Source organism: Leucopleurus acutus (assembly GCF_964270905.1).
Source record: "Leucopleurus acutus genome assembly, chromosome: 3".
In the NCBI taxonomy this organism is placed as follows: Eukaryota; Metazoa; Chordata; class Mammalia; order Artiodactyla; family Delphinidae; genus Leucopleurus; species Leucopleurus acutus.
The window spans coordinates 122,853,522-122,881,373 of NC_139145.1; the positions used below are offsets into that span (position 1 = coordinate 122,853,522).

Below are 27,852 nucleotides of genomic sequence, written 5' to 3' on the forward strand. Positions count from 1 at the left end.
AACCTTCTTTCCTTAAGCAGGAATAAGCCTCTCTTCCAGGATCTCAGATGGTGACCCCTCAACTCTTGAGAGGCAAGGAGACTCACTCACCGGATGGGAAGTCGGGGGTGGAGCGGTAGCTGGGAGTCGGGGATCGGGGAGACAAGCTGTGAGTGGGGGACCCCGGGAGGCTCTCCCCTGATGACAGGGATCTGTTCAAGCAGGAGAAACTTCGGCTGGTGTGGAGTAAAGGAGAAGGCTGCTTGGCTAGTTTTTTGAAAAGGGATCTTCTCCTAGAGTGAAAACAGAAGAAAACTGATCAGATTCTACATTCAAAACCACTCCTCCTACCCATAGCACCAGTGCACTCAGTACACGCCCCTGTGCCAGAGACGGTGATAGGATGACGGCAGATCCTTTTAAAGAGAAGGATCCCACTTTTATATTCAAAACTTTTTTATGACTTAGAAAGGAAGAGGTTTTGATAATACACAATGGAAGCTCTCTTCTCTTAATTTCAAGCACTTTAAGGAGAGCTGTGAAAAGAGGAAAAATATATAATAAATATACATTCATTTATTTATATGTCAGGTTTTTGAGGACACGGTTTTTTGCCTGAAAGCTTCTGAGTACATAGCCCCAAACACACTGACACAATTTAATTAATTAAGAGATAATACAAAGTAAATCCCTGGAAGAAAAACCATCATCTTGGATATAGAATTCTTGGATGGTGATACACTGGGTAGAGGCTTTATCTCTGAGGGGCTGTTTGCTGTGCTTATTCCATTGTGAGCTCTTGAATATTCCTCATGACTGTGCACGCTGTACATTTACATAGAAAAACCGAGCAAGGTGAAATGAAGCTTATCACATCAGCAGGGCAGGAGACACCACGCTGCAGCACAAGCAAATGTGTAGTTAGTGTCCCACGAGCACATCTGAAAGCTAAAAGCACAGCTTCAGGTGGCTTCGAAGTGCAGGTGGCTGTACAGAGTTCCTTCATCCCCAGGTAGTTTACACGCTGCTACCCCTTGAAGCAAGTGTGTTCTATATGACCTAAACCACCATTAAAATATAAAGCTCACATTAAAAAAAAAGGAGGATCTCAAAATGTGTATGTGTGTGTGTGTGTGTGTGTGTGTGTGTGTGTAAGTTTAATCACAGTAATACACGTACTTGGGTTAAAAAGTCAAATAGTTTGTAATGAAAAATAGCAACTCCCTGCTCTGCCTTTTTCCCAATTCCCAGAGAAACCACTTTCTAGTCTTTTAGCTGTTTCTTTTCCTATTTGTCTGCATATTGCTATGAAATGTGCTTACGCTGTTTTTTTAGTTGTTCGATTTTAGAAATTATCTGTTGATTTCCTACCACAAAAAATGAGAATTAAGCTCTTATACAACTGCTTCCACCTTCTAACCAAAAACACTTCCCTGTTTCTATTCCTCTTAGTAGCGCTAAACCAAAATTTTTGGTTAGAAAAAAAAGGCTGGTGTTTTCTTTATTTTACATGATAAATACTGTTCACAGCTTGGCCATAATTCTATTTTCCTTCCTTGTATAACTCTGTCTTTCCTGGAGTCAATAATCATTCCTTTCTCATTTGCTTATTTTTCTTTTCTATCATCAAAAATCCTCATAATGTGATCCAACACACCAAATCCAAGTGGGCAAAGTAGGGCTGCTGTGGCATGGTGCAGGGAGCACATCTAGACAACTGCCTGGCAAGAAACATCCTCACCAGAAACACACACACACACACACCTTGCTAGTGCCTGCATGGGGCACAAAATGGTACCCACGGTGCCTCTCACAGTGCAAACGTGTAGCCAAGTTAGGCTTTCAGTCAGTAAAACAAAGCCTTTCTATTTCTAGGCTTATTTGGATGCTTTAAAGATCTAGTTATCTTCAAACATCTGGCATTAAAAAATAGCAACTGGGGCTTCCCTGGTGGTGCAGTGGTTGAGAGTCCGCCTGATTATGCAGGGGACACGGGTTTGTGCCCCGGTCCGGGAAGATCCCACATGCCGCGGGGCGGCTGTGGCCATGAGCCATGGCCGCTGGGCCTGCGCGTCCGGAGCCTGTGCTCCGCAACGGGAGAGGCCACAACAGTGAGAGGTCCACGTACCGCAAAAAAAAAAAAAAAGCAACTGTTTGTTTTTAGATAATGTAAAGGACGTTATTAAATACAGATATCATGCTAAAAACTGCCTGAAGTTTCAGTTCCTCAAATCCAACTCAACTGAAATGAAGTCTAGAGGCTTAAGAAAAGGCAAAGGGCTGTTCATGGTTCTCACACATGAGAAGAAGCAATATAAATTCTTCTACAGTGTAACTACGTAAGCCTTTTCACTATGAAAAAGAATGCTGTTACGAAGGAATATAAACGCTAATGTATAAATACATGTGAACCACGGGGCAACATTTCTCACAGAGAAATGGGTCCTTCTCATATGCAAGCATTTACGTTAAGCAAGGAGTAAATGTCGCTCAGTGCGGGAATGCACCAAACCCATGAAGAGCATGGCTCTAACTCACCTTTCCAGACTTTCCTTCTTCTTGGATTTCTTGCTCCGCCTTACCATCCGGCTCTTATAGCTGTTTCTCCTGGCTGGCCCCGTCTTGATTGATGTGTTCTCAAATGGGGTGGTCGTGATCGACACTTTATTTCCACTCTATAAAAATATGACGTGGTATTAAAGCGAAATGCGGTGATGAAACAAGACCAGAACAGAGATAGGAGAGCCAAAGACAAAGAAAAGATCCACAAGGACGGACATACAAAAGGCTTCCATGGGTCAATGACCCTTCAAGCAGTGAAGTCCTGACAAACTCAGTGGAAAAAAAATGTGAGGTTTCCTTAAGAGGGTGGGATCTGGAACTCCACAGAGCTGAGCTCAAATCTGAGCCTGTGACCTGAGCACTTGCTTTCCATCTAACAGGAGAGTCACACCTATCTCATAGGGCTCGTCTGAAGATCAAGGAGATAGAGTCTGTAAAGCCTTTAGCACTGAGGGTGACACATGGAAAGGACTCTATAAATCACAGTTATCCTCATCCATATGTATTAAGTATAAAGATGCCCAGGGGCTCTCTAGAAATCATAAAAAAAACATCATAAAGCAGCAAAACTGAATGAGACTTCTATTTTAAATTATTTTTAAAGGTTCCTTTTCTACCACCAGAAAACCTGTCAGCAGGCAGAGCTGGAAAGTTCATGCCAGCGGGTATGAAACAGCCTCTGTTTGGCCAGGTCAGGCATGGTGAGGTCATTCCTGGTGGGTTTCTGTGCCCTACCACTTGAACCTGGGACAGGGGCTGGCTGGGCAGGCCCTGGGGATGGATTTGAGAGCAGAGTTAGAGGGCAAGCTGAGGTGTGCCCTGGGCAAGTGGGCAGGACCCACCCCCTTCACTCCCGTATCAATGACCTCTTCTTGAATTTCTTAATAACCAGGAGAGAAACACGTCCTTTCGGAGTCACAGATGGCCCCGATTACCTTAAGAAGACAAGAAGCATATGGAGAAGGGCCTTTTTTTTTTTTTTTTTTTTGGCCGTACGTGGGCCTCTCACTGCTGTGGCCTCTCCCGTTGGGGAGCACAGGCTCCGGATGCACAGGCTCAGCGGCCATGGCTCACGGGCCCAGCCGCTCCGCGGCATGTGGGATCTTCCCGGACTGGGGCACGAACCCGCGTCCCCTGCATCGGCAGGCGGACTCTCAACCACTGCGCCACCAGGGAAGCCCGAGAAGGGCCTTTTAAAAGGCCTGTGCCTGGAAGATGCCTAGCAACTCAGCTCTAAGCGGTATTAAGAGATGGGGAGTTGAGCATGATGGGGGCTGGGGACTGGAAAAACAGAGATTGTTTTTTTTTGTTTTTTTTTTTTTTAAATAAATTTATTTATTTATTTATTTTTGGCTGCGTTGGGTCTTCGTTTCTGTGCGAGGGCTTTCTCTAGTTGTGGTGAGCGGGGGCCACTCCTCATCGCGGTGCGCCGGCCTCTCACTGTCGCGGCCTCTCTTGTTGCGGAGCACGGGCTCCAGACGCGCAGGCTCAGTAGCTGTGGCTCACGGGCCCAGTTGCTCCGCGGCATGTGGGATCTTCCCACACCAGGGCTCGAACCCGCGTCCCCTGCATTGGCAGGCAGGTTCTCAACCACTGCGCCACCAGGGAAGCCCCAGAGATTGTTTTAATATCAACATCCACCTTCCCTCCCAACTTGGGAAGTAATCCGTGCCATTATAAGAAGAAAAGAGTAAAGCATATATATATTAAAAAAATCACTGAGGAGCTTACCACCCAGCTAACGTTGGTAACATTTCTGTATATTTCCTGCTGGTCTCTTAACAGGCATGTAGGAAGTATGTGTATATATATATATATATAGACACACTTTATAAATAATTTAAATCTTAATTAAATTAATCTCATATTTAGTTTTATGTTTTTTGTTCACTTCACATTTCCTAACTTTGAAAAACTTGCCCTTCGTCACTGAATATTCCTTAAGAACATGATTTTTACTGGCTATTTAAAAATATTCCATGAGATGGGTGAATCACAATTTAACTATTTTCCTACAGCTATTGTTTTCTATCTCGCAATTCTTGTAAGGGTTGGAATGAATACCTTTATCTCTAAATCGCTGTCCGAGCCTCTGACATTTCCCTTAGATTACATAATTAGACCCAATACACGCAGCAAAGGGTCTAGGTGGACTTTTTAGCGACTCTTGGGGCCTGGTGATACACTAATTTCCAGAAGGGTTACGTCACCTCGTGCTCTTGCCAGCAGCGCACGAGCAGCAGCCACAGAACGGGCTCGTCAGAACTGAATATTAACATTAAACAGATTACTGATTTTACAGGAAAAAGTTACATCAAGTTTTAATCTTTGTTCTTTGGCTATTAACAAAGCTGGACTTCGACTCATTTATTTTCGATGATTTCTATTTCTTTAGAGAACGATTTGTTCATGTCTTACATCCAATTTTGTATCAGAAAGTCTTAGTACTACTGATTTTAGAGTTCTTTATATATTTAAGAACATATAATCCCATACTTAATGTCATAATTGTAAAAAAATATTTTAGGGAAATGAGATTTGAACTTGAACAAGAGAAACAATTTTTCTTCATCCTGAAAGAATAAAGTACATGTTTTATATGCAAATGCCAAAACTTTAAAAATAAACCTTAACCTGATAGTAGAGACTGACATTCAATTTATTCTTTAAACTGAAAACTCAGCTTTGAAGTATGAAAGGCCTACCATTGAAGGTTGTTTGGTATGGGATTTTCTCTTTACAAATTGAGTGAGGCCAGGCTAACTGAGCGAGGCCAGGCTAAAGTTTTAGTTTTTCCTGCATGCCTTAGGGGAAGGAAAGGGGCGACAAACATGATGGGAGTTCATCTTTCACTGAAGTTCCTTTCGTCCTTTTCTACATCATATACAGAGTGGACACAGAGCCACAATGATCACCGGGGCTGCTAGAGCCCATGAGCCATCTAAGCTTGAATCCACTTCCACCCCTTCTGACACAATTCAGCACTGACTTTTATATCTTTACCTATAAGAGGCTCACAATGCCACTGAGCATCTTAAAAGCACATTGTGAATATTAAAGCATTTTTCACATATATTCTCTTACTTTATTTTCACAACCAAGTCATGAGGGGTTTTTTTTTTTTTTAAACCCTATGAGGTAGGAAGGGATTATTATTTTTCGACTAGAGGTAAGGAAAAGAGATTCAGAGACACTGAGATTCTTTTTTCCCAAGGTCACAGAGCCCAGTGGGAGAGCCCAAAGCTGGCTCTCCCGCCCCCCCACCCCACACTGCCCACTCCTCTTGGGCAGGGGCATGCCCTGATCCCTTCCATCTCTTCCTCCCAGCAGAGCGCACAGCTTGTACTTAAAGAGTGGTGGTGAGGGAACGAGGCACTGGATCCATGTAAGGAATGATCAATGTATCAGACTGTCAAGAAGAAATTTTAAAAATATCGTCAACATTATATGAAAAAAATATAATATAAATGCTGAACATTCCTCACCAGAAAAGTTATGACCAGGGTTTGCTGAATCAGAGCACGTCACTAAGTTCTGGACAAAAGTCCCTTTCCACTATACAACCAAACCCAGTTTTCTTTTTTTTGTTTCTACATATGGCTGTTCCAGATGACAGTTCACTTGACTTATGGAAATACACAAAGAGATAACTTCCCTAAGGGGAAATACAGACACAAAAAAAATGCAGAGTGCAAACAGTTGGTTGGAAACGTGAATGATTACAAAAATGGTAAGTAAATGACTGAAAAATATTATAATTTTATGGAGAACAGGTGAGAATTGTGGAGACTGCCATCTGGTGGATCCATCGGCTATAGCAAGTGCTGTCAGAACTCGGCACACTGTGTTTTACTGGGTCTACTGACCTCAACAAATTCTTTTGAAGAAGAAGCAGTCTCTTATTAGGGAAATGCTGCAGCACTGTTTTAAAAAATAACAACGAAATGGGGCCAGAAGACTGTTAAATGTTCCATTAGTTAAGTTTTACTTTAAACCACTGGTGTGATTAGTGCACGGTGGGAGGGAAATTATTTTAAGCTGGCTGAACTGAACACAAAAGCAGAAGTCAGGCTATTCAGTCTCTTCTCTCAGTCTGACTCCACATTAGTTTATCAGTTGGCCTTGGGTGCTTCACTGAGCTAGACTGCTTTTACATTTCTTTCTCTGCAAGACGCACATGGCGAACAGCACTCTTCCTGCATACGTGTGTCCTTGCCCTGACTCAACCCTCCATGATCCAGCCCCAGCCATCCTGCACACTTCATCCCAGATGCTATGAACTCAGGCTCCAGCCACACTGGTTTACTCATGCACCTCAAGCACTCTGAGCTTCCTGTCCTTGTGTTTTTAAGCATCTTCTTTATTTTGCCCAGACCGTCCTACACCCTCTTCCCATACACTAAATGTCCACCCATCCTTCACAGCCCTGCACAGAAAACCCCTAACTCTTCACCCCTGCCCACCCTGGTGGAAAGCCCTCTCTCCTTTAGAACCTGGGCCATATTTACAATTTGTTCCTTTTGTCTGACACTCTGATTATAGTCTAGTATTGCCACTGTCTCCCCCGTGAACGTTGGACTGTATTAACTTAAGTCACTGGCAATCAGAAGACTTCATGTACAGAGCACAGTGGCGTGCTGGTTGAAAGCACAGGCTCTGGAGCTGCATTGCCCTGATGAAAATCCTCTTCTGCTCTTTCCTAGCAGATAACCTTGGCTGCTTCGTTAACTTCTCCCTGCTTTAATTTATTTATCTGTAAAATGGGGACATTTACGTTTATAGCACCTATGCACAAGGCATGAGGATTACCTGAGTTTATTCACGTAAAGGCTCTCGATTACCTATTATTCATATGTGTCATTTGTTGTGTGACTCTTCGGTATCTCGCACACTTTTTCACACTTTGGGGGCCCAGCTAATATGTGAAGATGGTAATAACGATGGTATTTGATGGTCCCCATTTTAGTTTCCAGAGGTTCTCCAGAGTTCAGGGAAAGGAAATTTTGAGGCAGGGGCTGGTGATACTTTAGGGCTTCTCTTACGATTGGGGATTTAAACTAACGCTGTCCTAAGAAAGCAACCTGGTTGAATAGAGAGTTTTCTGTATTAGGGAGGCTACACTGGGCAGGTAATTACGTGAGCAGGGGATATGACTGGGTCCATGTGGCCTCCACCCCTCACTGCAGCGGCTGGAGAGAGATTTCGGTGCTTTGACAAAGTTCTTTTTTAACAAGCTACTTGCAAGCTGGATGGAGGTGATTAACTCCTTGTGGCAGGAGAGGTTTAAGGCGACACTGAAGGGGCACATTTACAGGGATTCACAGAGCTGTGGGGAACTGAACCGGATGACCGTGACTTTCTATTTCCTTGTGCATGTAAGTTAGTGCTTCCATAGCAGGCTCATTTTGAAGTTGTGAGGGTAAGTGTGACCAAAGCTGCAGCCATGAAACACGCGATACGCTTATTAGGTTCACATTCCGAAAGATAAATAAGTATTGCACGTGTATCTCTAAATATACATACAGCCCTACGTAATGGCTCTTCCACCTTTTCCTAAGGATGCCATGAGATTTTGTGAAGTAGTTTGCAAGTATAAAACATCGTGTAAAAAGCATCTGAGAATACCAAAATACAGCTACTACCCTGATGGTCCGCCAGTGACGAAGCCATCAGGCAGCCCAATAGTATAGGATGCATTTGTGAGAAAGTTGACTAGAGTTAGGGGAACCACCTGTAGGTATGGAGGATAGCAAAGCCCGGCCTCAACTCCAATGGGGACTGAGGCCAAGACCAAAGTTTCATTAATGCTGTGAACTGATCAACAGCAATAACTTTCCTACAATCGGCCACTTCACAATGGACCTTTGAATATGCATGCTATTCCTCTTCCTGGAACCTAGGCCAAACACTGAATCATTTGAAGAATACACTTGTGTTGGCTGGGGGATGAGAGAAGGAAGAAGAAAAGTCATTTAACTGTACTTACTTTTCAAAGGCTTTGTACACCCACCTACCTGCACTACCTTCCAAATCCTAATTTTCTTTCAAGTTCCAGTTCAGTGTCACTTCTCTGCGATGACTCTCCTCATTCACAGAATCTTCTCTCCAAAAGTACGGGATTCCTCCCCCTGCTGTGGCCCCTGGCTGACCAAGCTGAACGCTATCTGCTTGCATAACTCTTCTATATCTCCCATAGTCCTCGAGGGCAAGGACCATACCTGAATTCCTATGTTGCCAACATCTACCGTGGTACCTGCCTCAGAGCGAGTGCTCTGGAAACAGTCTGAATGTACCTTGTTTCAATGACACGTATGTGTTTCTGTTGTGCCTCTCGATAGGCTGCAGGTTCTCTGAGGTCATGGCTCACGCCTCTCTGATAGCCCCTTATAGCCCAGCCCTCCCAGTGCTTACAAAAGCCAGAGGTCATCCGTAAACATCTGTTGACTTGTAAAATAATCCTACAATTAAAGACTGTATTTTTGATCACAGATAGTCTTCTTTCCTTGAAAAAACTTAAAATCGAACTCAAATTTATCTTTGTTGTAACCAGATCCATATTTGGAGCCATAACTTTATATTCTGTAGTCAGCAGGTGGCAGAGCAAATAACCCAAAAGAAAGGAGAGGATCAGTATAGACTGTCTCTCTCTATCATACTCAGGCTTCTTGGGATCTCTGTACTCCATTGGCTTGAATCAGCTTACATTCCAAGTAGAAACTGATCTACACTCAAATTCATTTGTACGTATGAATGGGAAAAGGCCTAATGATCGCTAGAATCCCTTCTTCCATTACCACCTATTTCTATCATTTATAGTGTATGTTATATATTCACAGGTCTACCTTTCAAAAGGAAACCCAACTCTCAGACTCAACCTTCAGATCTGACCTCACAGTTTAATACTACCCTGTCTTCTGCTACATAGAACAAAATTTACTGAAGAAAATCGCCTTTAGGATGGACGATTTCCAAACAGATTTTACTATGTGCGGTACATAAACAAAGAGAACTCTATTTGTAATTCAGGATAAGAAGCAAAATTAAATTAGGAAGTGACTGTGCAGATATGCGAGCGTGCATTTCATGATATAAAACCAAAAAATTCATGTTATTTTTGCCTTTACATTAAACAGACTACCGAATATTCTCTCAGCAACGAGACTGAGTGTGTATGGATGTGTCATATAGAACTCTAGACCCCGAGCAAAGAACTCTTGGTACTAGTTCTTTCTGGCTACCTCCTTCATCTGGATGGCCATGACATCAAAAAGATAGTACCTTTAGCAGGAGCTCTATAACTTCTGTGTGGACGAGTCCATGCACTGGTTCTCCATTGACGTGTGTGATCAGATCCCCAGCCTTCAGTCCTGCCTGGCAAGCTGGACTTCCTTCTTCTACATTCTAAAGTCCAAGAGGAGAGTATATATATTAGTAAGCAAACAAATGACAACCCTGACACCTACTGTTTCTTGTGGCTCAGTGTTCTGAGTTAATCAGCAAATGATCCTGAGCTCCTAAGAGGAAACCAGTAAGACAAGGTTTGCTATTCTTTTTCTGTCATCATCCTAAAATAGGGTAATTTCTATAGTTCCTTAAACAATTTCAGGTGATCTGAGAAAGTACTTAAAAAAAAAAAAAAAAAGGAAGGCTAGGGAAAAGAATCTAAGAAAAGAAGAATGAAAGAAGGATAAAAACAGGACTATCCTTGACTATTTCTTCCAGCTTGGTATACAGAGTGGTTAATCAGATATGAAGACTAACAGAATTATGAGAAAGAATTAACTCTTGCTAAATTCAATCCCACCACACAGATAAAGGGCAGGAATATGAAATAGGTCCCAAATGCCAGCTTAAGAGAAAAATCATTTGCTGTTAACTATGCCTCAGCTGACATATTTATTCTCCAGTTTGGCTGGGAACAAAAGCTAACCAGAAAGAGAGACTGTCGGTCTTACCCAAACGATATGATGCACTGTGTAAATGTCACTGTCTCCCACATACACCCGGATGGCTCGGATGGTGAAACCATAGTTCTTCCCTGAACTGTGGATCACAACGGGCTGGTATGGACTGGCAGAAGCTCCTGAGGAATCTCGGCTGGGAGAGGAATCCCTTGAGGAAGAAGGGTCCGAGGACAGAGAATGGGGAGACATTGGACTTCCCAGTGGAGAAACAGCAAACATATCTGCAACAGAGAAGCCAGTCATCACAGCTCATCCTGGTCCCACAAACTGCTCTCAGGTAGCCCTCACTAGGTAGCCCTGCTGGGATTGGGAGGACAGTCACAATACAAATCCATTCCTTTCTAATAAAGAAGAAATAATATAAAAATATTTATACTGGTAACTAGCATGGTAACTGGTAACTTGACAGAAGCCTGTCAAAGAAATCTCAGAAATGCCTCTTTTTAAACTAACTTTTAAACTCACATTCTGAAGTTACAACTTCTTAGTTCTCTACACAAATTAAAAAACACACGAAACTTCACTGCTATCTGACTGTGATCTTTTAATACACTTTCTTTTAATTAAAGAAACAGGAACTTCCCTGGTGGGGCAATGGTTAAGAATCCGCCTGCCAATGCAGGGGACAAGGGTTTGATCCCTGGTTCGGGAAGATCCCACATGCCGCGGAGCAACTAAGCCCGTGTGCCACAACTACTGAGCCCGCATGCTGCAACTACTGAAGCCCACACGCCTAGAAGCCCGTGCTCTGCAACGAGAAAAGCCACCGCAATGAGAAGCCCATGCACCACGATTAAGAGTAGCCCCTGCTCGCTGCAACTAGAGAAAGCTCGCACGCAGCAGCGAAGACCCAATGCAGCCCCCAAAATAAATAAATAAATAAGTAAATAAACAAATCATCGGTGCACAAATTTCAGGTATACCCTCACACAGGGAAGGCTGTATGGACGATAGTAAAAGACACTCAGCCTCCAAATCTTGCCCTAAATAACGTGAACATGGTTCTTTTCGAAAAAACCTGGCCTGGAAAGCAATTCATCAATTTACCTCTGCTTTTTTATAATATTACTGAACTAGTACTGATTAAACAATTTTGATCAAGAAAACATTGTCATGTTAACTTCTCTATAAAAGAATCATTCCTTATTACTATGATTAGAACTGATTCTCTTCGTATATTACCTGTAATTCTAGCAAGGTTTCGGAGAGGATAATGCAGGTGGATAGAGAAATTTTAAGAAAAACTCCCTTCATATTCTTCAACACCAATACTATTCTGTTTTCCTTGTTTTATGAACAAACACACTTTAACTTATAGCTCTTATCACTGTTTCATCTATGTGAATCTAAACAGATCCTAACTGGTCATGTGAAATTGTGTGTGCATGTGTGTGTGTGTGTGCGTGTGCGTGTGTGTGTGTGAAAAAGAATAACCTACAAAAAGATGCTGAGGTTTAAATGTGAGCTCAGTCAGGGTCAGGCTACAAAGGGCCAGCGCACGTGAAGCCTCCTGGGGTTTGGTAACATCGTGGCCACAGCAAACTGAAAGTATCCCGACTATCTTTTGCTCTAATGCTTATGTCTGTCCAAAGGGAAACAACTAGCTAAATGTATCACTATCCAAGCTCCTTCACTTTCTGACTTCATGCGGCATCCTGACCCTTTTTTCCTGGCTACCTCTGTCTCATCCAAAGGCCAGGTGAACAGAGGCACACTGGTGGGCAGGGAACGTCAACACATGCAAAGGCAGGAAGAAGACAGAGTGGATACACAGATCCCGACCCTTTACCTCAGTACATTTTACCTTATCTCCTGCGATTGAAGAACTGACCTACGTTCACCAAGATGTGGGCTTTCTCATCAGCTCTCAAAGTGGACTGGACCACACCCCACTTACCTTCCTGACTGCAGCTGCACTGGGGCCATTGCCTTCTGGTTATGAATAGTCACTCAAACTAGGGAGACAGGTGTTTGTTTTATGGTGCTACACAGACATTTCCCAGAAATGAGCATATGCTACAATGAGCATCACCCCCCAGGGAGCTTTTGTTTTTACCCAATTTCTTTCTGCAGGAATTTGAAATTTCAACAATGTAAACAATCTCTTTTATACACGGTCTGTATTCTTCCAACTGCAAGCCATCTGCAATGTAATTCGACTGCCACTTCCACTCTCTTACTGTCATTTGAGTGATAAATCTTAACCACCAGGGTATATATTTTCATCTCAGCCAGTGAAATTACTGTAGACTTTGTGATTAGCAGAGGCAAAACTAGGTTGTGGAAACACACTGCAACTGAACAAAACCATTAATTAAGCCCAGTTTTTTAATATAGGGTAGAAAATAATACCAGTAGGAGGAAGCATAACCCAACAGACAGGGCTGGTAAACCTTGTAATTTCAGTGCTGTCTGTGACTCTGCATCCCCAGAAATGAAAAACTTATGTTCTCTGTGTCGATTTCCTCGTTAATTAGATGAGAAAAACTATACTTAGCTTTCCAACACAGATGCTGTTAACAGCTCCATAAAGGGTACAAATGATGCAGAGTCTAGGGAAGAAAAATTATTCAGAAGAGGGAAATTTATCACTTAACTTGGGGAGCGTGGGAGAAAAGGAAAGAAAACAAATAAAAGAAATAAGCCTTTGTGGGAAGAGAGCCTGCCTCATCTCCTGCTGCAGAAAGAAGCGAAAAGGAGTAAACCACATATGCCCCTGGGAGCTCTGGAGGTCTTGCAGGGAGACACTCTGGAGGGCTGCGCCAGGACAGCACCCACTACTGTTTCAAGCCATCTTGTATGTCAATCAGCATTGCAAACTGGGGGCGGGGGGTGAGCATGCACAAATCACACAATGTCATGCAAGTAGATGTCTCTCTACCTCCTGGGATCATGAGGGACAGAGCACTGGCAGAAAGGGACTTTGTGACCTTCCCCGAGATTTTCTTTTTCTCTGTGCTTTCTAATCGCTGCCGAGCCATGTGAGAAGTGGGTTCACTGGAGGGCTTTGAGGAATTATCTGTACTGTCCACACACTCGCTTCGTCCATTTATCTGATCCAAGTGCTCTGAAAAACTGCCAACTGTACAAAGAAGAAGGGATAAACATGTTCAGGAAAATCTGGGATAGGAGAGGTGGGGAGAGGGGGAGGGAGGGAGGGAGGGGGGGAGAGGGGGAGAGAGAGAGAGAGAGAGAGAGAGAGAGAGAGAGAGAGAGAGAGAGAGAGAGAGAGAGAGAGAGAAGGAAGGACAAACGCTGGGAAACGGACGCCCATGTGGTTCATGAGTCCAGGTGGTGTCAGGCAAACATGAAACTCATGTGACCGGTTTGAGAAAAGTGGCGCGGAGGAGGAAGAATGAAAGAGGTTTCCGTTCAGATTTCGTTCTACTTGTACACAAGTCCACTAACTCTCAATTGACTCCATTTAACTAGGAGATTACTTTTTAGAATCTGTCTTTTACAACCCTAGTAGAGACAACTCTTCCCCCCGACCCCACCACGGAAGGCCACGAACCAAACATCAGCTCGTGAACCGCACAACGCCCACCGTATGGTATGATCATCCTGTGACGCAAATGACCATCATTAGCAGTGCTGTTAATATTGGTTTTTGCTATGTGGACATCATTTAGTCACTTCGTGGACATTTATGCCCATTGTCACCTCCTACCATCTTTCTAGGCCACACCTCACACTTAGGCTCAGGTTTGTAACTTATGGAAAAGTGCCTAAAGTGTCGCCTTTGACTTCCCACACCTGCTTTCACTCTGAGCTCCTTGTAAAACTCACAGGACAAGACAAAGGGTATGCTTCACTATGGTACCCAATGGTTCCCTACATCTTCTTGCCTTTAGACTAGACAGTGCCAAATGCTGATCTGCCCTGAAGTTACTGGAAGTGAAAAGATTTGTCCCCCTCTAAGCCAGCCATCACACCTTCTTTATTTTTAATTTTATTAATCCTCAGTATACACTGGAGAGTTTGTTTTTTTTTTTAAAGTTAAAAAATTAGGACTTCCCTCAGCAGAGGAACATAAGAGAACATGTAACCACGTAGAAGGAAGCAGAAATGGAAAATCACCGATACCAGTCTGGTAATTGCACACGCCCAGAGTAAAGAAAGTTCTTTACTCTTGTCAGAAGTGACATGTTGAAAAAAGTCAAGTGACCATCCCTTTTGGTTTCTCCTATTCTTTCTTTCACAGGCTATCAGTTTTCTGGGTTTTTTTTTTTTTCTTTCTTTTTTTAATCACTGATAATACATCTTTGTCCAGAAAAAAACAATGCTTATCTTCTTTTTCCTTCTAAATGCTATATTATAAGGCCCCTGTGCTTTAAAAATCATCAACACAATCACCACATTAAGATATACAATCCACACAGAGAATTTAATACCATTATAAATGATCCTTTGAAAGGCCAACCAGCACATTTTAAAGTGCTGACCATGACATTCTTTGCCTAGAGAAGAGGCTTAATCAGACTTAACTAACATTTCGGTTACAGTGCTATATACACATCATTCGACTGCACGGCAGGTTTGGTCCTAGTTCACAGAGGTGGCACAGACCCACAGGTGGGGTCCAAGCTAAGGGGAGGCTTGGACTTGGGACAGTGGGCTTGGGCACAGCACAGCTCATGGCCACCTACTGTGCCGTAGGTACAGGGTAAGATTCACAAACTTCCATGTGACACCCATCTGACCTACTAAGGAAGACGATCTTAAGGCAAATATCAACCACCTTTCTACTTCTATATGCCAAATTCAGTCCCACATAACAGCCTATCTATTCTATTCACTCTAAATGAAGAAATCAACTGCTGAGGGACTTGACAAAAACGGCTTCACAAATCAAAAAAATCGTATCTCAAAAAACGTTTAGTTTACTTTTGGGTAAGTTACACACTCCCTTCTCCTTTCTAATTTGGCTCGGATGGGATCACGGACAAGCATAAACGGAAAAGCTGAATCTCTTCACAATGAATAATTTGTTGGATGCATTCAAGCACTACACCTGAAGCTTCAAGACTTACTTTCCACTGATTCAAATACACTGTAGTCATGAAAAAAGAGACAGGTATAAAGCTGCACTTCCCTAAATGCCAGAGTGTGAATATTCAATGTTCTCTTTCATCATCCCTCCCTCTTGCCTCCGCCATTTCATCCCGCCATCTCATCTCATAGCACTGTATATAAACGTGTGTTTCTTTTCTGCCAGTGGTAGATAACGTCACCTTAATGTTCTGTAAATGTCAAGGATTCTTTCTTTTTGATGGTGGAGCAATATAAAAATCAACAAATTTAATTTCACTACAGTCACGGTTTTCAGATTCCCTGATTACCCTTGGCTGTGAGCAAATCGGCTCATCTCTCTCTTCTGTATGGCCCCCAAGGTCTTTGATTAGTTTTAGTGTGTGTATGGGGGAGACAGAGAGAAAGGTGGTTTGAATCTATTCATCATAATGCATAGCAGGATATAGACAGATTGTGTTTTTAATTGTGAAAGTAATCCATCAAATGCTTAGACACCATTCCCCTCCCTTTACCTCCTACCTTTCTGATAGCGAGTAGGCAGAAGAGACCAGGAGATCATAAACAATTCATCCTATTAAGAATAAATGTGAAGCAGAGGTAACTCTATTCAGAGTAAATAATAACTAAGGAACAGATGAGAACTTAGTAACCAGAAATATAAAACACCTGACATATCTACATTTGATCTGATTACCAAGATGAACTAAAAATGGTCAGGCATCTTAGACTACTAGCTCGTTTCTACACTACTTCTTCACTGCTGTTCTCTTGGCTCTCTGATTTAGGACAAGTGGAACTATCCTACATGGAAACAGAACTGAGGTGAAGAGAGAGAAGGAAAAAACCCAATAGCATTCTTCCCCACGATCAACTGTAAGCTCATGTGAAGGTACACAGGACCAGACTTCTTAGTGAGGCGGAAATAAACCCAGCCTGTAAAATTTGTAATTTTGAAATGATTCGAAACAAGATGAAAACATTACACCACGAATATTCAGTAAGTTAAAAAAATGTTCATGAAAATTCTTGGAATCACTCACGGTTATCAATATAGCATACTGGATATGGCTTAATGAAAACATTTATCATAGCAACCTTAATCCATATCCACGTTTTTATTTTTTAAGCATAAATACACATTGCTCTGTAGAAGGACATGCTGTGCATAAAATTTTTATACACCGAATAATATTTGAAATGCACTTCAAGGACTTGCTCTGAGGGAGGCCCAAGGCCGATCATCTAATGAGGACATCTCCGTGATTAAAGGCCCCAAGTAACCATGATACAGTAAGCATTTTAAAAACCTGTGGAGATACTGCTCCTGGTGTCAGGAAGGTTTACTTCACATAAAAGTGACACCATAAAGCGCCCCCTATAGGAAAGGCCCAAGCCCCACTCTGTCTCACACACCCAAAGATGTCTTAGGGTTATTTGCGTCAGTTATCCAGAGGCTGGGAAGGCAGCTTGTGTGCAGTGGAGTTGTTTCATAGGCTCACGAGACACCGATTTGAACTGTGTCGGTATTCCTGACTCCTCTCTCCCCGCTCCATCCGTGAACCTCACAGAATAAGCATCTTTTTTTTTTTTTTCCCCTTAAAGAAACTTTATATCCAAGTTACTTTTGAAGTAAAACACTTCAAAAGTATAGATCGAGGTATGAGGTATTTTTTTTTTTACCATCATATATACAAGATGTTTGCCCACCTAATTTCTTGCTTGTCTTCTTTTTTTATACGTCCCTGAGATTCTCATCGGCCTCTGTTTCTAGCCAGCTATGCAAACAGAATAAGCATCTTGCTGCACTGAGGGTCTCACGTGCAGACTGCTTGGTTATTGGGTATAAGTGGTCCCATGACAAAAACCAACTCTTTCAAAGAAACCACCACCCGTCTCAACAGCAGAAGGAAAACTGGCTTACACGGTACCTTATGGGTGGTGATTTACGACATTGTTGAGGGTAAGTTTGACCATTTGACTATTTAATAGAGTCGCTTACTTGTAACTTTGAGTTAGATGCAACTCCACAAGGCACGCCTTTGTACCCACAACAGAGAACATGCTCCCTTACTGTGTTCTGACAGCCATCAAAGGATGCCACTGAAACCCAGCAGAGGACGTGAAGGCTCCAGGTGAAGCAAGAAGGACGTGCTGTACAGCCATGCACTAAGGAGGGGTCTGAGACATCTGATCTCAGTTCTGAGGAGCCCATCGCCCAAGCTCAAGGAGTGGGGCCACGGAGAGAGTCTAGTGGCACAAAATGCCCATCATCGCTGCCTGGCTGGGCCAGGCCTGGGACTCCGAGCACCAGCAGTCACTTCTCAATGTGGTGGGTGATGCCTGGACGGCAGGGCCGCGCCCAGGGCCTTACCTGACAAGGTGGAGCTGCTGATGGTGCTGGCCGGAGTGCTGACCTCGGGCTCCTCCTGTGCATTCTCTGCAGGGGTGGGGGCTGGCTTTTCCCGCTGCTCATGCAGCTCTCTGGGGTGGGGGGCAGCCTCATCTTGTTCTGCCTCTGCTGAAATAGCCAGTTTGGGAAGCAGGCCAGAACCGACTTTATGTCTGTTGCCTTCAGTATCCGAAGAGTTGGATGTGGATAACTGTTGCCTTCGTTAAAAACAAAAACAAAGTCATGCATCTATACATGCTATGAAACTGTGTTCAAGGTGAATTTTGGAAGAAACCAGGTAAAAATGGAACTGAGGGAGCCTAACCAAGACATGTCGAGGGCAGTGATTCTTACAGGGTGGTGTCCAGACCAACAGAATCAGCATCCCAGGGAACTTGGTAGAAATGCACATTCTCAGCCCCTATCCCAGATCTCCTGGGTCAGCAATCTGCCTGTACAGGCCCCTCCAGAAGGTTCGGATGCACACTCACGTTTAAGAGCCACTGTCCCAGTAGCTGCTGTTCATGATATTTGTTCACAAGAACTTCACATACAATAAAGATGTTAAAAAAATAAATAAATAAAAAAAATAAAAAGAATTTCACATACATTTCAGAATACTCTGAACTCCAGCTTAATGTTTCTGTGGACGGCAAAGTTGTGCTTTTGGTTTTGTCCCCAGGGTCTTCCTTTTCTTCTCCTGGATTCTGAGTACCTCGATCCATACTGCTGAAAACCTGCAAGGCAAATAGCCAGTGCTTATTAATACCTTCTTGAAAGGGATTGTCAGAATAAAAAAAAAACAAACAAATCCTGGCAGAACAACCTGAGACTATGACTGAAGTTTGAACTGGGCCTGTGTATTCAAAAGGTACTTTCCAATACTGTTTACTTGAGTCCTGAGGTGAGTGGTCAATGTACAATGCTTTTCCTTTTGGAGTGGGGAGCTATGAATTCATCACCCTCTCACCGTCTCTCACTGTGGACTTTGTATCTGCAAACAAAATCCATAGATGCATTGCGGTTTCTAGGCCCGGGATCGATGCACATGTTAGATTACTTTTTAACCGTGAAGTCAATCAGAAAAAGAAAACCACAGAGAAAAAGATTGAATGGCCCCCAGTCAGGGGCGGGAAGGAGAAAAATGAATTGGAATTGAGGGCGAAGAGAAGACTAAATGACCTGTTTCAAAACATGTTGGGGGGAGATGCAGTGCGTTAGGAGTCAGAGGTACTTACTTGTTTGGCTTATAAATCTCACATACAGACAGGCAGTTTCATATGTTGGTACCAGGATTTCTGAAGGAGATCATAGCTTAGGCAAACTGAGATCTCTGCTGTACCACAGGGAAGATGGAAGCTAAAATAGGGAGCTGAGAGCCCAGCCCAGGAAGCGCTCACTACTGCCCAACCCAGTCACTTGCTGCTCTCATGGGAATGGACCTTAGACCTCCTATAATCTCCTGGGATTTGGAGGAAGGTGGCTAAAGAACAGGAGACCGTGGGCAGGGAACAGTTTAGGAGCTGGCTTTGATGGGCCAGAGAACAAGTACTGGGAAATCCCACACTCTGTGTTATCAAAGCTTCTGTCCCGGCTCTGGGCCAGACCTGCACCTTCCCTCCAGGGAAATCCCTACCTCTCCATGTCCTTCCTATAAATGGGGAGGGCAGTGCCGGCCAATTTGCAGATGCACCCTGGGCAGTCACTCAGAAAAAGATACGGAACACTTTAAAATCACTCAGTGCTATAGAAAAGCTTCACAATAATCATGCAAAATGCCATGGCAACAGAAAATACATCGCTACTGAAAATAGCAAAAGGAAGGCAGGATGCCCTCTAGGTTCACTTCTATCTTCCTAGGGCCCTGCTCCCCCATCTCAGGACTATCAGGTGCGTCTTCGTTTTGTTTGTCTTTTAAATCTTACCACTACCAGTGAAAAAGCATCTTTCTCCAACGTGGATTTTATCTTCTACCATTTCCAAAATTCTAGCTTGGCTTCCTACTGCCCCTTTAATATAATAACTTACACTTTCTTATCATCGGTTAAGAGACTTTCTCATTCCGCAATCAACTGTCCCCAAGTGTCTGGGCTTATGTCAAGGACCAAGCTTTCTCCTTTGTGTTGTATTCCATGGGATACTAGAAGAGGGCTCAGCACACAATGAGCTCAACGTTCTTCACTAGAAGATGAAAGAAATGGAAGGAGGCCTCCAAGGCCCGGCAGCACTGAGCTAGACCACAGCATGTAAACGGTATCAGGTACTCCAGTAATGACTATGAAGGCAAGTCTCTGCCTCAAAGAAAAAAGATACTAATCTTTGGATCATGAAACAGAGAAATATACCCCAGCAGGGCGGTAGGGACTCTGGATTATCAAGATGGTGGGGTCATTACCCACCCCCCTGAAAAAAATCTCAAGCCCCAAAACACCGCGTGGGGTTTTTGCAATTCCGTGCAGCTGTTTAAGGCACCAACTATCCGACCAGCAGGAGATTCTCCCGGAGACCTTCTATGTTTATGCCATATTTTACTTACTTTAGAAAACCTATGTGAACATGAGGAAAACTGCCTTATTTCCACAGTAAAGTCTTCGTCATTGGTGTCATCTTCTTCCTCAGTCTCCATATGATGGTACTTCTCTGACCGCGCTGCAGGGAAATGTTTGGAAACAGTTCCAATTATTCAGATCTTCAGCTTTTAATTTAGATATTTTAATTGTGAGTCTTTATATCAAAGCAGCATTAGGTTTCAGAACCCATGCGTTCAAGACTGGAAGGGACTACCAAAAGTAGAGCTGATTTTCTACAAAGTAAAGGCCAAATCACGTTTTACGTCAGATAATGCACGTACTATCAAAATAACTCGTGTCATCTTCGGATTCCAGTTGGGGAATGAATTCTGCCTTCTGTCTCAGCAAACTGTTCCAGTCTAAGGAACGGAAGAATCGATGCTGTTTGACTTCATACGCACCACCTTGGGGTAGGAAGTGGAGGGGAAGGACAGAGGGAAACGTGTTAAATGATCCTCCCAGCAAAGGTAAGAATCAGTTTCAAAGAACAACCAAAAAAAAGAAAAACAAAAAAAAGTTCTATCAAGAGAGAATTAAAGAAGTCAGAGAAATCTTTTTCGTTCTACAACAAAAACCTCCAAAAATTCTTCCATAATTTATCAGCAGGAGATTTGATTTTGCTAACAGCAGTTGCTATGGCACAGTTTTTCTTTGTTAATTCTTCCATGACTTCCTCTATTTTTCAAAGGTTAATGTGGCCACTTAAAATCCCATTGTGATGAACCTGGGGACGTGGACACACACTGGCCCAAAGCAGACTTGCTCATTACAAACCCCCCAAAACCTAAGAAGGTGCAAAATGTGTTCACGCAATATTCCCTCTGGAGGTAAGGTTTTAATAAAGATGAATTTTCCCTAAATAGTATATAACGGTTAACATTTGATTTTATTGGATTGCTCATTAACATTGGTAGGAATTATATTCTGTGGACTACAGATTCTTAAGTAAGACTATTACTCAGCCATAATAAGAAATGAAATTGAGTTATTTGTAGTGAGGTGGATGGACCTAGAGACTGTCATACAGAGTGAAGTAAGTCAGAAAGAGAAAAACAAATACCGTATGCTAACACATATATATGGAATCTAAAAAAAAAAAAAAAAGGTTCTGAAGAACCAAGGGGCAGGACAGGAATAAAGACGCAGACATAGAGAATGGACTGGAGGACACGGGGAGGGGGAAGGGTAAGCTGGGACGAAGTGAGAGAGTGGCGTGGACATATATACACTACCAAACGTAAAAGAGCTAGCTAGTGGGAAGCAGCCGCGTAGCACAGGGAGATCAGCTCGGTGCTTTGTGACCACCTAGAGGGGTGGGATAGGGAGGATGGGAGGGAGATGCAAGAGGGAGGAGATATGGGGACATATGTATATGTATAGCTGATTCACTTTGTTATAAAGCAGAAACTAACACACCATTGTAAAGCAATTATACTCCAATAAAGGTGTTAAAAATAAATAAATTAAATTAAAGAAAGGAGAAAAAGAAACTGGCAAACTGTTCGATAGATTTATAATGCATGTGATGAACATCAATCACAATCCCTACGTTTTAGGCTTCTTTTTGCCAAGTTAGCATTACAGCACAGTTCAGTGAAACAATATTTTTAATTCAGTTCATGATTTTAAAGAGAGATTTTGCAAGGGCAGGCCCCATCACAATATTACACTACCCCTCATGTAAAGAGAAGAAGGTACACATTTTATTAAATCCCAGCATGAAAATCAGACCCCCGCCCTGCCACCAACATGCACACTATTGATGGGGCAGATAAGGCAGAATCAATCTTCAAACAATTCCAGAAAGAGAGATTTCTTGCAAGACTGGTGCCAGGGTCTAATCAGCCTCCCTACCAGGAGATGCCCCTCGATGTGTGTTGCAAATGCCTCTTTAATACAGCTGTCACTCATGCTTCTCGCCCTGTCCTCAGTGGGGTACAAAAGGAATAGGATGAGAAATTGAATCTGAATGAAAAATGGGCTTGGATCTTGGGGCTGGGGAGCTGTCTGTAAAAAGACGTGGCTCTGTCCCCACTGGGCCCCATGAGCACCAGGGGCAGGCTGGCTAGAGCTCTAAACCCAGCCAGGGGAAACCGGTGTTCTGAAGGCAATGGAACAGAGAGAAAGAAACAAAGTGGAAAAATCACCCCCCAAAAGGGAGAATGGGTTCTTTACAAAGCATTTGATTAGCATCTTCATATAGAATTCCAGCCAGGCTTTTTCCGTGTTTATAGCACAATACTCAAGTCTGATGTTGATCCCAACAGCAATAGCATTAGCAGCTGTGATTTGAGGGACAACTTTGACTAGTATTACACTAGATGCTAGAGGAAATTGCTTCTTTTAATTAAACCACTGAAAGTAACCCCACGAAGTAGGTATTGTCAACTCCGTTTTTGGATGGGGAAAGTAAATAAGCAGTAAAGCATACTGGACCAAGATTACTAGGTGAGTAAGGGTTAGAGGGGCTGAGCTGAGGTCTGTCTAAAAACACCCAGGTCCATCCTCAGTGCCACAGCGCCACAGGCCATATAAGGGGGAGGCATGTTTCAGTTTGGATTCTACCCTGCCATCTTTCTCGAGTCAGTTTACAAACGGATTCTCGACTGCCGATCCTGGGGAACACAGCCAAACAGCCAATTCCCCAGCACCTCTGCCCAGTCCAACCCCAGTCTCCATGTATCCTGGTTCTCTTCTATCCCAATCAACATCCTCAAACACAGCTGCCAGGGACATTTTCTTCCAGTGATCTTTTCCTGGAGAAGTTAAAAGGGCTTAAATATTTATCTATCCAACTCCCTCACTGTGCCAGTGACACTGAGGTCCAAAGAGTCAAGCCCTACCTAGTGGCCCACCATGCACTATCCAGCGATGACTATGACTTCAGCTGCCACAGCAAAGGACAGCTCTGACACGCCCAGGTCATTCAACTTTACCCAGAAAAGCATAGTTCTCTAGACCCAAAGGCTCGAAAGACACTTCCAGACAATATCCGGAGTTTTTGCTCCCCGACCTGCTAACCTTTGGGACCCACCCACGTCGGTGAGAGCATTCGCTTCCTCTTTGTGATGAGTGCCCAATGGGTCCTCCCCAAGGAGCCCCAGCCCACTGGCGACCCCGTGCACAGCTCTCACCCTTTGGCCTTTGTGCCCCACTGAGAAGCAGTTGCTCCTCACTGGGTCATGTTTCTCATGCACTTTTGGAGAGATGGGGAGCAAAAGAATGAAATGGACACACTGCGGAAAAATTAACTCTGGGCTAAACCGTTGGTATGATATAGATGATGGCTTTACGAGCCAAATACAAACCATCAGACACAGGAACTCATGCACATGTCAGCTCTCACTGTAAGAATTCACCAGGAAGGGAAGGGAAAGTGACTATTTCTTGAGCTCCTATTATGCGCTAGGTTAATGTACCAGATACCTTCATAAACATGCCTGCGCTCAATCCTCACAATAATCCCTCGAGGTGTGTAGCATGCCCATTTCCATAGATTAGGAAACTGAGACTCCAGGCAATAAAGAAATGACTCACAACCTCCCAGCTGGCTCACGGGTGGGAGTCAGTCACATCTGAGCAGCTCTCAAGTCCAGAGAACCTGGCTGCCACTCAACAGTCCGCAAGTTCAACAGTCGAGTTCAAGTACGACAAGGTCCCAAATTGCAAGTTATGCTTTGGCACTAATGTTCTCCTTTGAGTTTTCCTCTCCCTTCATAGACGCTTCTTAAACATCCATTATGTTCTTCACACTCCTTTTCTCAGTCTCTCTAGTCTCTCGGGCAAATGCGCACTTGCACATTTTCACGGTGCATTATTTTGCCCGCTAAATATGCATTAAATCCAAAATGCTGTCACTGGAAGCAGCATGGCAAGCCTGCGAGATTCTCAGCCTCATTCTCCGGGCCCTACTGGGACCTGTCACGTTGGACCTGCCTGTTTGACAAGCTCTCCTTGACAATGCTAAGAGCTTGGGCAGGGTCTTTTAAATGTCTCTTTTGAGCTTCTGCTAGAAGATTTGTTTCTCAATCTGTCAAACCCTGAAAAGACCAAAAGCAGCGGTCAAGCAGAAAATGTGCAGAGATAACTTGCAGCGTATAATCTATAAGCATGGATGTACTGACCACCCTCACAGCCCTGTCTTGTTAAGTAAAGCCGAATCAAGTGTCCCCATATTCTTAAAGAGGACGGAAATGGGCAGAACACTAAGGAGGAAAACTCTCCAAAGTGACACACAAACACTGAAGGGAACTCTTTAGGGGGTGTGCTGATTCCAATATACTTTTAGCCCTACCTTAGGACAACACTCCCCTGGGACAGCTGATTAGGATATACAAATAGATACTTGTATTGTTGTAGGACAATCTTAAAATGCCACTGTTTCTCATATTTGGCTCAAGTGAATGAAATCACCCCTCAAAACGCTGCCCCACACAGAGCCTTGACACCCATTCTTGGACAGCTACTCTTATCGCTTGAACTATAAAGCAAATCTAACTGTAGGTCACAGATGGTGGGAAATAACCAGTTTGCTAGTCACTTCAGACAAAAGGAAAACCAAACAGGGCGACAAGAAATATAAAGGATTCTGTTCAAAGAGTTCAGTCAGCCCAAAAGTAGGGGCACCACCACAGTTTCTAAATCTCATATGTCCAAAGGGGAAAGCAAGAGATTATATACACAGAAAAATAAAAATGATAATACCGCAGCAGTGTCACATCTGGTCCTAAGAGCCAGAGTCGATGATCTTTTATCCTCACAAAAATCCTGGGACATAGTGCTGCTATCAGCTCCATTTTATAGATGAGGAAGTAAGGCACACAAGGGAAAACAACCTGCTCTTGGTCACACAGCTGAGATTTAAACTCAGGCAATCTGACTCTGGAGTTTATCCCTTTAAGTCTCCTTATATTGCCTTTCCTAGTTAAAGGCCCACTCGTCCACTGAAAAAGGCAAAAAACACATGGTATTCCAGTATGAAGCTCAAAGCAGTTTTGCCAACTGAGTCCTGATTTTAAAACTTCTTGGGAATTCCCTAGCGGTCCAGTGGTTAGGATATGAGCTTTCACTGTTGTGGACCCGGGTCCGATCCCTTATTGGGGAACTAACAGACCACAAGCTGCATGGCACGGCCAAAAAAAAAAAAAACAAACCCAAAACTTCTTGGATTCTCTAATGCAGGGTCTTCAAGAGTTTTCTGTCGAGCCAGAAAGTAAATGTTTTAGGCCTTGTAGGTCATGCAGTTGTTCATGACTATTCGACTCTGCCAGAGTAGCATGAAGGCAGCCATAGACAGTATGTGACTGAACAGTATCGCTGTGTTTCAATAAAACTTTATTTACAAAATACAGGTTGGGCCCAGGGGGTTTAATGCATCATCATAACCTCTAGGTAGCACAGCATTCCATACTTAAGCAAGAACTGAGCTCTCCAACTGGGGAAGCTTTGAGCAAAAGTGGAGAACAATGTAAGATATATATTTGGAGCTACTGCAAATGATTTTGGCCTTGGAAAAACTGGGTGAGAGAATGATCTCGTCAGCATTTTCTGATCTTTCTAGCAAAACCAGGTAGAATGAAACAGCTCAGAGTAAACAACCCATCAAGTCAACAATTTTCACTGATGAAAATTTTTATCGATACAGTGTACGTGTGTGGTGTGTGTTGTATGTGTGTGTGCGTGCGTGTATGTTATATGTGTTTATTATTTAGTCTCATCTAGATAAATTCACATACTGGGGTTGGCTAGAACTCTGGACTGGGATCTCTAAGTCTGTCTATTCAGAATATAAGGAAGAAAAGGAAAAAGCGCTGGCAAAAACAAAAATCTGGAGGCAGAACAGTCAGGAAAAATAATCAGCAAGAAATAAATCTACTCTCTCCTTAATCTTGAAAGTCAATGTCTTTTAATCCTCTTTCTTGGGCCATGGTGCGGATCAACCCCAGGCACTCATTTCCAATAATCAGTTCAAGTACTGATAACCTGTTTCAAAGCCAGCAGATAGTAACTGCTGGGTCAGATCCTTCCAGGAATCTATATATTTTACAACCCCAAACAAACAAACAAAAAAACCTCCACATCCCTAATCCTCTGTTTCAAATTGTTAAGATCCACGCTTTTCAGGACAGAAGAGTTACACGTGCCCCCGAGGTTTTCTTCCAGAGACATTTTACTTACTGAAACAAATTAAGAATAATCTCTGCTTTGCCAAAAAGAAGAAAAACAACAACAAAAGAAGACAAACAACGGCCACCAACCCTCTTAGCGTACATACTACTCTGACTCAGGAAAAAAAAATCCAAAATGTTATTGTTATAACATATTGTAGTCACAGTCTACATCAACCCACAGATGTTTCCTATGAAAAAACAAACAAAACAAAAACACAAACCTCTGAGTGCTCCACATTGACATTATTTCCTGCATATTAGCAAAATGAAAACGTATGTGCTCTAACCTGTTCCCAGTCTCTCCAGGGGATTCTGCCTGAGAAGCAAGGTAATCAGATCCTGGGCATCAGGTGGTGGCGCCTCATCCTTTTCAGGCCAGTTGATCTCATCTAAGAGGAAGAAAAGTAGTTTACGACTTCACTGCTGAAAGGCTGGTCCACGTCCCAACAGCGTGGACATCACCCGGGAGTTTGTTAGAAATGCAGAATGTCAGGCCCCACCCCAGACCTGCTGACTCAGAATCTGCATTTTTAACAAGACCTTCAGTTGATTCCTAGGCCCAGTCAAGTCCGAGAAGCACTGTTGCGCGAGATACGAATAGCACAGCTGTCAACAAGGCAGGGCGAGAACACTTCAATGAGCAGTACCTCTCATCTGCCTTTTTGATTCACTTTTCTTTGGTAGAACTGGATCACTGCTAATTGGTCCTCTAGTTATTAAGAGGGCTCAATATAGCGTAAACTCTGAACTTCTGTGTTTTAGGCGATCGCCCATCCAGGGATCATGGGGAGTCAGGGTTTCTCTTCTACCGTCATCCTCAACTGAGAACCTGGCCACAGCCCCAGGGTTCTTCAGGTCCAAGAAGCAAAAAATAATTTTGTAAAAATAACCATTTCCAGAGACAAAGGAAAGGTCAAAATGCTAAGACTGAAGAAGAAGAAAAAGAAGAAAAAAAAACGCCAAGGAACTGTAGTAATGGAAGTACTTAAAATCTGTCATAAACATTAGAATATGTTCTACATTCTAAAGGAGTTTGCCTGAAGATAGGTGTGCATGGGAATGCAATAAAAACATGAGTCATTTCTGCATGTGCTTGCCTCTAGCTTCCTCTGCTGCAGTTTAAATCTGATTTGGAAAATAGAACATGAATATGCATCTGAGCCATAAGGCATCGACAGAACAAA

At 43.2% G+C, this 27,852-nt stretch overlaps 1 protein-coding gene across 3 annotated transcripts in view; it reads right to left on the reverse strand.

Annotated features, from left to right (window-relative positions):
• MAST4 (microtubule associated serine/threonine kinase family member 4) overlaps positions 1-27,852 on the reverse strand; it is a 159,950-nt gene that overhangs the window by 6,711 nt on the left and 125,387 nt on the right. For 2 of the 3 annotated variants that reach the window (XM_082835748.1, XM_082835749.1), the window contains 9 exons: positions 26,956-27,057; positions 20,780-20,902; positions 20,465-20,577; positions 18,538-18,665; positions 17,911-18,146; positions 10,497-10,726; positions 9,820-9,942; positions 2,518-2,654; positions 91-272 (listed from right to left, as the gene is read on the reverse strand). In XM_082835748.1, the coding sequence (XP_082691874.1) occupies positions 91-272; positions 2,518-2,654; positions 9,820-9,942; positions 10,497-10,726; positions 17,911-18,146; positions 18,538-18,665; positions 20,465-20,577; positions 20,780-20,902; positions 26,956-27,057 (1,374 nt within the window). Of the gene's footprint in view, positions 1-90; positions 273-2,517; positions 2,655-9,819; positions 9,943-10,496; positions 10,727-13,386; positions 13,588-17,910; positions 18,147-18,537; positions 18,666-20,464; positions 20,578-20,779; positions 20,903-26,955; positions 27,058-27,852 lie in introns of all 3 variants that reach the window. The other variant, XM_082835750.1, reaches the window with a different exon arrangement.